The sequence below is a fragment of the Nicotiana tomentosiformis genome, chromosome 1 (assembly GCF_000390325.3).
Source record: "Nicotiana tomentosiformis chromosome 1, ASM39032v3, whole genome shotgun sequence".
NCBI classification, from domain to species: Eukaryota; Viridiplantae; Streptophyta; class Magnoliopsida; order Solanales; family Solanaceae; genus Nicotiana; species Nicotiana tomentosiformis.
The window spans coordinates 7305077-7317994 of NC_090812.1; the positions used below are offsets into that span (position 1 = coordinate 7305077).

The window sequence follows — 12918 nt, forward strand, 5'->3', positions numbered from 1 at the left end:
TCAAAATTTAATTGGGGTGAACTTTAATTAAGTTGAGATAATGAGTTTTGAAATATATATCTAACTATGATCTATATTGTTTTTTCCTACAGACATGTTGAATTCGATCACAAATTACCGTGTTTCATCGAACCAGTAAACTGGCCATGGTTGGACCGTGATTATTTTCCCCCCTTCTTCTTTAAGGAATTTTTGTTTGGAAAATGTACATTTTCTAGCTTTGAAAAAGGGACATGGAGGATAACACAAATCTGTTCGGAATTAACTTCATATGAAGCGTGGCTTCACTGCTCACGATTTTTGGCTCTCAATTACGGGAATTTTTGGTGGAGATAGGCAACAGAGGATAGGAAAATTGAGGGGAGGAGAGAAAAAACGGAAAATGATGTAACTAAATCCCCTAATTTAAGGCACTAGTAATAGATTGTATATAAATGGTAAGAAAAACTTGTTTAGGACGGGTAATTTACAAAATATGGACAATTTTAGTAAATAAGTTTCAAATATTGTATAGGAAGGAAAAAATCCCAAAGGAAAAATAGACTTTCTATTTCCGTGACATTACCTTCTACTTTTTCTTCTTAATAGATATTTTAGAAAATACAAATGCGAATTTGTAGATCTGCAAATTATGATTGATGAAACCCTAAGTAACATTTAAACATAATAAAACAAGGATGAAACATGAACCCAGTAAAAATAGATCTAGAGTATCATAAATAAAGGTGGCAAATGGGTTGTTTGAGCTAGTTTGGGTTGGTCGAGATGGACTGCACTAATAGATGGGTCAATGCTTATTCCAACCCAAAGTTTACTTAGGTCGAGATGGGCTAAGCAATGGTTTATAACCCAACCCGCCCAACTTGACCCAAATATTTACAATGTTATCAACTGTGACAATGAGAAGAAACTTGCTAGATTTTTCCATTACAAATGACTAGTCATTCAACAGTTTCTTCTGTAGAAGCAAATATCCTTTTTGATCCCGCACCTACCTCTCCCCCCCAACCGCACACATAATACCAGATAAAAAAAGTTTAACTCGAGTCTAGCTTGTCTGAATTGAAACAGAAAAAAAAGAAGTAATGTATCTCAACAGAACTTTTTACTTTAAGTAGCCCAATATTAACTCCCAACTTTATCAAGTCCGCTTTATTTCAACCACATACTAATTACTTTTCAACTCTATATCTACGTGCTAGATAACACATAGTCGTGTACTTACAAATATTATTATACAAGTAAATGAATTCAACAACATGAATGTGATACAGATGATATTTGTCTACTACGAGATATATAAAATGGATGGCATTTTTTCTGTTTATGTGAGAATTACAAAGAGAAATTAGAGAAAACTAAAGTTACTGAAATTATATTGAATTATTGATGATCACCACCGCTGACGAAAAAGAACTCCACTTTCTTTGAAACTAGCAACAAGATTTTATCCACACACTAGTAAAACTACTACAACAAAATTTTCTTTGAAACTAACAGAAAGATTACTCATTCTCACTGTAAATATATAATTTTTGCTCTTTTCATTTCTCCTACATTACATTATTTTTAGGTTTATTGTGTGTTTATAGAATTTAGTATTAGATTATTAATTAATTTATTAAGGGGTTTAATGGTTTGGATTAATGTTATTTTCAGTTGAGTTATGCACGAATCAGGCCCAATTGTTTTTAGCCCAATTCGGCCGATCCAGTCCAATTGTTGGCTTCCCAAGACCCGGATCAAAACGACGTAGTTTCATAATAAAAATACGCCATTTTGTTTAATGAATCAAAGATCCAATCTCATCCATCCATGACCCTCTTGATCCAATGACCACCATTCAATCTCTTTTCTAATATTTAAAACCCAATTTTTTAGATTTTTGGCCCCTATTTTTGCCTTACATTCTTCTCTCCTCTTTCTCTCTTCACTCTCTCTCACCCTCTCTCTACGCCGCCACCCTTCTCCGCCGCCGGAAATAGCCCACCGGCAGCGGCCCGCCTCCAATCCGCCCCAAAATAGCACCATACAATCACCTCAACCCCCTCTTTCCAAATCTCGAACCCAAATCCTTCAAAACCCGCTCAAATTCCACGATTTTTAGATCTAGAAAATTTCATTTGCCGCCTATTTTCCCCAAATCAAAGAAACTCCGGCCACTACCACCCTACAACACATACATGAATAAATAGAGCTCCGCGAGACCTATCATTTCCTACCCATTTCACCCCCAAAAAATGCACCACCGCCGGCCAGTCACCCCCCGCTGCCGCGACCACCCCAAGGTCACCACTGCCTTATTTTTCTTTAGCCCACTCGACCCATAGACTCACGTTCCCTTCTAGTATGATGCCAAAACTTACTTGTTTTGGGGCGTTTGCTAAAAGGGAACTTATGTTTCGGGGTCGGACAATCGCCTCTTGGCATCTCCGGCGTCTTCTCGTGGCTCGAACAACTTCAAGCACACTCGTTAGGTATAATCGTCATCTCTTTAATTAATTTCTGATTTTTATATTAGTAGTTTAGTTCCTGATTTTTGAATTTTTTTTCTTTCTGTTTTGGTTGTTTCTTGTTAATTAGAGTTTCAAGTTAGGTTTATTTAATTAGTTATCTCTATTTTTATTTGTTAGGTTATTATTGATTAAACATGATCTTTAGTGTATTAGTTAAATCGTTCACTTAGTTAGTCGATTATTTAGTTGTTGTTAGTCATTGTCCGATTGTTAACGATACTCGTTATGTTTTGAGCATTTAGTTGTTTGTTTAGTAATTAGTTTGCACAAAACGAATTCATTCCAATCAAGTTGGTTTGAATACTTAGTTCGATTATATTTTTAGTCTCGTTTATGCTTTGTCAGTCCATAGTTGTTTAAGTTTGATTTGTGTTGAGCAAGTAGTTCGGTGTTGATGGTTAAAATCTGAAGTTTAAGTTATTTTATCACAAAATAGGATAATAGTTGCCTACTTTTTACTAGTAGGGTGGCTGAAATGATATTTTTTTCTCCTTGCTTCTGATATAACAGATTTCCAGGCTGTCTTTTCATCTTTTGGACAGATTTTGAACAGTGTTTAGCACACAAAGTCAGTCTTTTTGATAGACTTTTGGTGAACCAAAAGCTGTCAAAAAATCTGACTTTATTTGCCTATTGAAAGGGCTACTTCTCTCCTATAAAGGAGACTCTCTTACACTTAGAATACAGATCCTTACTCACTGAAAAGGAACACACACTCTATTACAGATTCTGGGGACATCTTTACACATACACAAAGAAAAAACATTAACTTTTTTTTCGAGAAAAGTGACAAAAATATTTCTTGGCTTTCTTCTGATTTCTTAGCACTTAAGTTTTCCGGGAACTTTAAGTTCAATTGTTGGGACTACTCTGAGTTTTGCTGCTGTTTAAAGGCTGTAACCGAGCTTCATTTCTGCAATTTGTCGAGCTCGCTTTGCTGACATTAAAGCATTGTACTTAGGTATTATTCTCAACCTACAATTTGAGCTTAATTAATATGAATGAATGCTGAAAAGTTTTCACTCCTCTGGTAGTTACTGATATTTCTATTTAAAAATATTGAAAGCTTCGCTAAGGTTCTTCTATTGTTCTTTGTTTTCATTCAATGTTAGTATCTTTAGTTAAAGCTTCGCCTTTGATGGCTTTACAGGCCTTAGTCGTAGAGCATAGATTGCGATGAATTAAAGCTTGTGGTTCCAATTCCCATCATAAGAAAGAAGTCTTTCGATCGCAAGATAGTTGGAGTCAGCTTTGATAATGTGTCAACAACTAGGCGCCTCAAAATACATCCTCTCAAATTCGGATCAGGAAAGCAAGCAATCGAGAATGAGCCATAATATTTTCTTCAAAGAGCATCAAGATCCAATCTAAGGTCAACACATGCGAGCAGGTCAAGAATCAAGATTTGACTCCACAAGACACATAGATAAGAATTTTGTAACTCTTAGTTTATAGACATATGTAGTTCTCTTCTCTTTTCCTTTTGATGTAAGCAACAAGTAACAATAACAGCAACAACAGTCTTAAGTCTAGTGTCCGGTAGTCCCAGCTACCAAATATTTCTAAAACTACACTGACCTGATTCCTTTATAGCCAGGGATATGTAGGCAACTTCGGAAGCAAGGTTCGGTCATGTTTTTCAAAAATGGTTTCATTGGAGTGATACACGAGCAAAATTAGCTATGTCATTCACTTTCTTTGCACGAAAACTCTTCGTGTTTTCGAGCAAAGATGGGTAGCTGTAAATATTTAATTTTTGCACTTTTTATTTCTCCTACATTACATTATTTTTAGGTTTATTGTGTGTGTTTATAGAATTTAGTATTAGATTATTAATTAATTTATTAAGGGGTTTAAATGTTTGGATTAATGCCATTTTCAGTTTTATGCACAAATCAGGCCCAATTTATTTTTGGCCAATTCGGCCGATCTAGTCCAATTGTTGGCTTCCCAAGACCCGAATCAAAACGACGTAGTTTCATAATAAAAATACATCATTTTGTTTAATGAATCAAAGATCCAATCTCATCTATCCATGACCCTCTTGCTCCAATGACCACCATTCAATCTCTCTTCTAATATTTAAAACCCAATTTTTTAGATTTTTGGCCCCTTTTTTTGCCTTACCTTCTTCTCTCCTCTTTCTCTCTTCACTCTCTCTCACTCTCTCTCTGCGCCGCCACCCTGCTCTGCCGCCGGAAATCGCCCACCGGCAGCGGCCCGCCTCCAATCCGCCCCAAAATAGCACCATACAATCACCTCAACCCCCTATTTCCAAATCTCCAACCCAAATGCCTCAAAACCCGCTCAAATTCCACGATTTTTAGATCTAGGAAACCCCATTTGCCGCCTATTTTCCCAAAATCAAAGAAAATCCGGCCACTACCACCCTACAACACATACATGAATGAATAGAGCTCCGCGAGACTTATCCTTTCTTACCCATTTCACCCCTAAAAAATGCACCACCGCCGGCCAGTCACCCCCCGCTGCCGCGACCACCCCAAGATCACCACTGCCTCATTTTTCTTTAGCCCACTCGACCCAAAGACTCACGTTCCCTTCTAGTATGATGCCAAAACTTACTTGTTTTGGGGCGTTTGCTAAAAGGGAACTTGTGTTTCGGGGCCGGAGAGTCGCCTCTTGGCATCTCCGACGTCTTCTCGTGGCTCGAACAACTTCAAGCACGCTCGTTAGGTATAATCGTCGTCTCTTTAATTAATTTCTGATTTTTATATTAGTAGTTTAGTTTCTGATTTTTGAATTTTTTTTCTTTTTATTTTGGTTGTTTCTTGTTAATTAGAGTTTCAAGTTAGGTTTATTTAATTAGTTATCTCTATTTTTATTTGTTAGATTGTTATTGATTAAACATGATCTTTAGTGTATTAGTTAAATCGTTCACTTAGTTAAATCGTTCACTTAGTTAGTCGATTATTTAGTTGTTGTTAGTCGTTGTCCGATTGTTAACGATACTCGTTCTGTTTTGAGCATTTAGTTGTTTGTTTAGTAATTAGTTTGCACAAAACGAATTCATTCCAATCAAGTTGGTTTGAATACTTAGTTCGATTATATTTTTAGTCTCGTTTATGCTTTGTCAGTCCATAGTTGTTTAAATTTGATTTGTGTTGAGCAAGTAGTTTGGTGTTGATGGTTAAAATCTAAAGTTTAAGTTATTTTATCACAAAATAGTTTAATTGTAATCTACTTTTTACCTGTAGGGTGGCTGAAATGATATTTTTTCTCCTTGCTTCTGACATAGCAGATTTTCAGGCTGTCCTTTCACCTTTTGGACAGATTTTGAATAATGTTTAGCACACAAAGTCAGTCTTTTGGACAGACTTTTGGTGAACCAAAATCTGTCAAAAAATCTGACTTTATTTGCCCATTGAAAGTGATAAAATCCACCATTAGAGAGTGGATAATTGAAGCTAAGATTGAATCGAAGGAAGGAGAAGAAGAAGAAGGTTCTGGATAAAATCCAAACTTCAATTACAGAAAATGAGAAAGGAGTACAATGGCTTATCATCCAACACACTGTACACGTGAGAATATATAATTAATTCCTAATCACTAACTAATCAACTAACTCTGCTACTATACACATCTGTCACCTAACTAACTTTGTCACCTTCTAAGCTTTTATTTGTGCAACTGTCACCAGCTGTCACCCTAACCATCTCAACCCCCCCCCCCCCTCAAGCTAGGTTCTATGAAGATATTCAAAACACCTAGCTTGCACATCAGATGGTGATGTTGAACACTTTTAAGTCCTTTAGTCAACAAGTCTGTTGTCTATTCTTCTGTTGGAACATACATAGGTTGAATCAGTTCTTCTTGCACCTTTTCTCTTATAAAGTGACAATCGATCTCTATATGTTTGGTTCGTTCATGAAATACTGGATTGCTTGCTATCTGCATTGCTGCTTTACTGTAAGTGAACAACTGAATTGGAATAGGCAATTCAACTCCCAATTCTTTGAAAACTCCTAGCATCCAGATCAACTCAGAAACTGTTAGTGCCATGCTCCTCTATTCTGATTCTGCTGAACTCCTTTCTACTGTGCTTTGCTTCTTTGACTTCCATGAGATTAGGGACTTTCCAAACTTTACCAAGTAACATGTTACTGACTTTTTTGAATTTGGACAGCTTGTCCAGTCTGCATCACAGTATGCTCTTAGAGTCATGTCACCATTTGCACTCATGAAAATGCCTAATCCTGGTTCATTCTTAAAGTATCTCACCAATCTGTGTGCTTCCTCCAAGTGCGACTTCTTAGGAGTTTGCATGAATTGGCTTAAAGTCTGTACTGTATAGCCAATATCATGCCTAGTTAATGTTAAGTACAGAAGCTTCCTTATGAGCTTTTGATATCCTTTGACATCTGTGAGTGCTGGATCATCCTTCAAGTTACAATGCGCATCATACTCCACTGTTGTTAACTTCCTATTTTGCTCCATTGGGGTAATTGCAGGTTTAGACCCTGCTAGTCCCAATTATGCTATTAGTTCCACTGTATATTTCCTTTGACATAACAATATGCCTTTCTGGGATCTGCTAACTTCAATCCCCAAGAAGTCTTTCAAAAGGCCCAAGTCCTTAATTCTGAATGCCTTATGAAGTATGGTCTTGTCTTCTTGACTCATATTAGCATCATTTCCTGTAATAAGGAGGTCATCAACATAAACAAGGATGATGACAAGTTTAGCATTCTTCCTCAGAGTGAACAAAGAATGATCATGCTTGCTCTGTACAAAGTCTGCGTTTATCAGTGCCTCAGTGAGTTTCAAGTTCCACTGTCTTGACGCTTGTTTGATCTCATACAAGGATTTGTGTAGTCTGCATGCCTTGTTCCCCCCTTGACTACCAAAACCTAGTGGGACATGTATGTAAACTTCCTCTTCAAGATCACCTTGAAGGAAAGCATTGTAGACATCCATCTAATAGAGATTCCACTAGTTCATGTTTGCAAGAGCAATAACCACCCTTACTGTGACCATTTTAACTACTGGAGAGAATGTCCCCTGATAGTCCAGTTTCTCTTGCTGACTATAACCCTTTGCCACTAACCTGGCCTTGAACCTCTCAATTTCCCCATTGGATTTATACTTGATCTTGTACATCCATCTACATCCAATGGGAACCTTGCCTTTGGGTACATCAACTACCTCTCATGTGTTGTTTAAGACAAGAGCATCAATTTCTATTTTCATAGCTTCAAACCATCTAGGTTCCTTTATTGCTTCAACATAATATACAAGCTCTATCTCAGATGTGGCAGCTAGAAATGATTGATATTGTGGTGAGAGAGAAGAATAGTCCAAGTAGTTGGACATAGGATAGATGCAATTGGAGGATGAGCTTGCTTTCCCTGGACAAATATAATCTTTCAGCCATGTTGGTGGTTTTGGATCTCTTAAAGATCTCCTCAGTTGAACTGATGGGACAGTAAGATCAATGATAGGCAATGCATCATGCTGAAGTTTTTCATCAGAGGTATGTTCATTAACTGCTGCTAACTGAGTGTCATAAGCTGGTTCATCAAGTGAAGGCTCAGTTATGGTGGTCGCATCCTGTCCTGCATCATCTCTATTTGTACCCTGAGCTACTACTTGTGCAGGTGCCCTTGAGGTAATTGTCTGAGCATCATTAATCTCTAGAAACAATGGCAAGTCTACACCTTTCTTCATTGTTTGGAAAGGAAAGATGTTCTCCTGGAATGTCACATCTCTACTCACAAAAAATCTCTTGGCCTTAAGATCATACAACCTATAGCCCTTCTGAGAAATTGAGTACCCCATGTGAACTGTTGCTATAGCTCTAGGTAATTATTTGTCAATTTTCTCTGTAACCGTGACATAGCATAGACAGCCCATAACCCTTAAATGCAATAGACTTGGCTTGGATTTGTGAAATACCTTAGAAGGAGACATGCCCCCCAAAATTGAGGATGGTATTCTATTTATAAGATAGACAGTTGTTAACACACAGTCACCCCAGAAATGTAATGGAATGCTGCCTTGAAATCTCAATACCCTTGCCACCTCCAGGATGTGCCTATGTCTCTTTTCCACCACTCTATTTTGTTGTGGAGTGTGTGGACAACTGCTTTGATGAAGGACTCCAGAACTTGATAAGAAATCCTTACATTCTTTACTAAAGAATTATGCACCATTATCAGTCCTCAACATTTTAATGGCCTTTCCAAACTGCATATTAACCAGTTTAAAGAATGAATTCAACAAAACAATGGTGTCACTTTTCAATTTCATTAGAAATACCCAAATCATCTTGGAATGATCATCTACAAGTGTTAAGAAGTATCTATTACTATTGTATGTTGGAACTCTATATGGACCCCAAATGTCTACATGAACTAATTGAAAAACATCACTTGCTTTACTACTGCTAAGAGGAAAAGGTCTTCGAGTCTGTCTAGCCAAAGGGCATACAGTACAATTATTGAGACTACAACCCAAAAAGTCTTTATTCTTTATAAAATCCAGCTTCTTCATGACTGCTACTGGAATATGTCTAAGCCTTCTATGCAAGGTTCCAACATCAATCTTCACTCATGTTGCAAGACAACCTCTAATCCTTTGTGTTTCCTTGTATTTGTCTGTCTTTCTTGGGATTAGGAGATATAAGCCACTTTTCTCCTTACCAATCCCCTTCACTCTCCCAGTGTACAGATCCTGGAAGACACAAATGTTGGGAAAAAGTTCATTGAACATTGTAACTCTCTTGTCAGTTTAGAGACTGACAGTAAGTTATATCTAAATTCAGGCACACACAACACATCATGTATGGTATCATCTCCTGTAAGATTATAACTGCCTTGATAAGTAACAGGAACAGACTTACCATTTGGCAGGCTAATATTACCTCTCCTATGATCAGGTAACTTTACTACATCATCCAATATATTATGATCTGAAGCCATATGATCTGTTGCTCCAGTATCTATAATCCAAGGATCCCTACAATCTTTCAACAGATCTGACGCATCATTACCTGGCATATTAGCTGTGTGCTACTCTGCCTTTTATTTGTTTAGCAACCTCATTATCTGTCCATATTTCTCCTCAGTGAAGAAGTTTGACATTCCTTGAGGCATTTCAGCTTTTCCTTTGTTCATAACATTCTCTTAACCATGACTGCTGTTATTCGTAGCTGTATTTGTTTACTTATATTGTTGCTGTCTTTTTCCTTTGTATCCATGTGGATACCCATGTAACTTGTAACAAGTATCCTTTGAGTGACCTTTGAAGTGGCAATACTCACAGTACAAGTCATTTAACCTTTTAAACTTCGACTGATGCCCCCTTGTACTCATGAATACTGTGGATTCATTCATTTTGTTTGCTAAACTAATCTGAGAATTAGACACACAAACTTTCCTTTGATTCTCTTCATTTATTAGAATTACAAAGGCACGACTGACCGAAGGTGATGGATATTGCAACATAAATTCACTTCTAATTGCTCCATATGATTCATTTAATCCCATTAAGAATTGAAAAGGCTTTTGTTGCTCTAAATGTTCAATAAAATCTCCTGTTCCAGCAGTAACTGGGAGTGAGGGTATAAGAGAACCATATTCATCCCATAGTGACTTCAACCTAGAGTGATAAACAGAGATTATAGAGGTACCTTGAGAGATTGTAGCTACTTCTCGCTGGAGATTGTAGACTCTAGAACTATTTACCTTGTTGAATCGATCTTCAAGGTCCAACCAAACCTCATGAGCATTCTCACCATACACGATACCATTTATCAAATCTGAAGATACAATGTTCATGATCCATGTCAACACTGTTGCATTGACTCGCTCCCAGTCCTCGCCCAAATCTTCAGTGAATTGAGATTTTGTGCAACTTCCATCAATAAACCCTAATTTCCTCTTCGCTCGCAATGCAATCACCATAGCTTTGCTCCAGACGGGATAGTTTTCCGTTCCTTTTAGCTGAATTGAGATAATCACATTGCTAGGATTATCCGACTGTTGCAGGCATAATGGATGTCTAGGGTTGTCGATGTCTAAATTCGCCATTGTTGAGCTTCAGATCAACTTTAAAGAAATATTCGACGACCTAACATTATCGTCTTCACAAAAAACTAAAAATGAAATTACTCTGTCCTCGATTGATTCACTGTAGCTCTGATACCATGATAAAATCTACCATTAAAGAGTGGAGAATTGAAGCTAAGATTGAATCGAAGGAAGAAGAAGAAGAAGGTTCTGGATAAAATCCAAACTTCAATTACAAAAAATGAGAAAGGAGTACAATGGATTATCAGCCAACACACTGTACACGTGGAAATATATAATTAATTCCTAACCACTAACTAATCAACTAATTCTGCTACTATACACAACTGTCACCTAACTAACTTTGTCACCTTCTAAGCTTTCATTTGTGCAATTGTCACCAGCTGCCACCCTAACCATCTCAACAGAAAGGGCTATTTTTCTCCTATAAAAGAGACTCTCTTATACTTAGAATACATATCCTTACTCACTGAAAAGGAACACACACTCTATTACAGATTCTGGGGACATCTTTACACACAAAAAAAAACATTAACTTTTTTTTTCCAGAAAAGTGACAAAGATATTTCTTGGCTTTCTTCTGGTTTCTTAGCACTTAAGTTTTTTGGGAACTTTAAGTTCAATTACTCGGACTACTCTGAGTTTTGCTACTATTTAAAGGCTGTAACTGAGCTTCATTTCTACAATTTGTCGAGCTCGCTTTGCTGACATTAAAGCACTGTACTTAGGTATTATTCTCAACCTACAATTTGAGCTTAATTAATATGAATGAATGCTGAAAGGTTTTCACTCCTCTCGTAGTTACTGATATTTTTATTTTAAAATATTGAAAGCTTCGCTAAGGTTCTTCTATTGTTCTTTATTTTCTTTCAATATTAGTATCTTTAGCTAAAGGTTGAGAAAGCCATGTAAAAGGACTTGAAAACATTGTGGCATATAATAGTTTAAAGTAAACAGAATGCCATTTTCCTTCTTTTTTTTCTTTTTTTTTAGTTAATACGGAGTGCCTGTTTTGAGTTCTCGCAAGTCTCATAAAAGCTCCTTAAACAAATATACTCATGTATTAGTGAAATACGAATGTTAGAATAACATTCTTGATATCTAAGTTTGACAAAAATGAGTCTGTCTAACATGTTCTTAGTGGCTCTAATTTGTTTGCTGGTTTTAATCTTTTGTTCTTGTTCTGGATAGAGTAAAAATGTTTGATTAGTTTTCGCTACTCCGCTGAATCTGAGTCACACTGGGTAAGCGTCAAAGATAGTTCAAATATTCTATTTTGATTGTTGTTTTAAGCTAGACGACATTTTAAAGCTCATTATGAAATATTTGCTTAGTTGAAATCATGGTTAAAAAAATAAGTTTCTCCTTGTGAATCCATAAATTCAGGCTATTGACCATGGGAGCAGTAAATGAGTTAATTTGTTAAGAAAGAATGAATTAATGAGGTTTGGTTAAATAGTTAAAATTACATGTTTTGAACGTTAATGCCCTTGATTTTCTTTCTTAGCTTTTGATTACCTTTATTTATTTATTTTCAAGTATTCTTCTTTGTCGTATTTTGGCGTTAAACTAATGTAATCTTCTTCTTTTTTCATATTAAATAATAGTGTTTGAAGTTAGGCTCAAAGCATTTGCTTTATTTAATTAATCAGTAGTTCAACATAAGGATCTTCAAATGTTTGGGCTAATGAATCAGTTTTTCCCAAAGCCCAATGTATCAAGTCAATAAGTTGGCCCATTTTTATTAATAATAATAAGGCATCCCATTCTTTAAATTGATATTGGATGGCCCAAAATTTATATCATGGCTATCCACATAATTAATTTCGAATAAAAATAGTTTTCCTTCTATAAATTAAAATAATTCGATAATATAATCACTCTTAATTAATTTAAGCGATAGGCAATTTTAGACATGTTCGAAATGTAGACCATGTATTCATACACGATCCTTGGTCGATATTTTTTTTAATAAAGTAGTCATGTGTGCATTCCCGCTCCTTGACTCTTCAATATTAATTGTATTTAAACCATATGTACCGACATGTTCCTTGTTTTAGTACATATAATCAAATAAGGACCTTGTGTGCTTGCACGCTCCTAGGCCAAAATTATTAATTATTAAGCGGTACTAGACAATAGTAATTTAAGGTAAATAATACACACTTTATCCAAAAATAATTCAAGCCAATTTTTAGTCAATAAAAGCGACCGTGCTAGAACCACGGGACTCGGGGAATGCCTTACACCTTCTCCCCGGTCAACAAAATTCCTTACCCGAACTTTGTTTTCGCAGACCAATAATAATAGAGTCAAATCTTCCTTTGACTAGGGATTCAAATAAAATCTGA

General features: G+C 36.3%; 3 protein-coding genes across 3 annotated transcripts; all 3 read right to left on the reverse strand.

The window, feature by feature from the left end:
• Nucleotides 1-6545: 6545 nt before the first annotated feature.
• LOC108948725 (uncharacterized mitochondrial protein AtMg00240-like) lies at nucleotides 6546-6974 on the reverse strand. The gene has a single exon (XM_018778023.1). It carries the CDS (start codon nucleotides 6972-6974, stop codon nucleotides 6546-6548), a length of 429 nt encoding a protein of 142 aa, XP_018633539.1.
• Nucleotides 6975-7685: 711 nt separating this feature from the next.
• LOC138897826 (uncharacterized) lies at nucleotides 7686-8315 on the reverse strand. The gene has a single exon (XM_070183861.1). It carries the CDS (start codon nucleotides 8313-8315, stop codon nucleotides 7686-7688), a length of 630 nt encoding a protein of 209 aa, XP_070039962.1.
• A 1382-nt stretch (nucleotides 8316-9697) lies between these two features.
• Nucleotides 9698-10567, reverse strand: LOC138897872 (uncharacterized). The gene has a single exon (XM_070183911.1). The coding sequence runs from the start codon at nucleotides 10565-10567 to the stop codon at nucleotides 9698-9700; it is 870 nt and encodes a 289-aa protein (XP_070040012.1).
• Between the last annotated feature and the right edge of the window lie 2351 nt (nucleotides 10568-12918).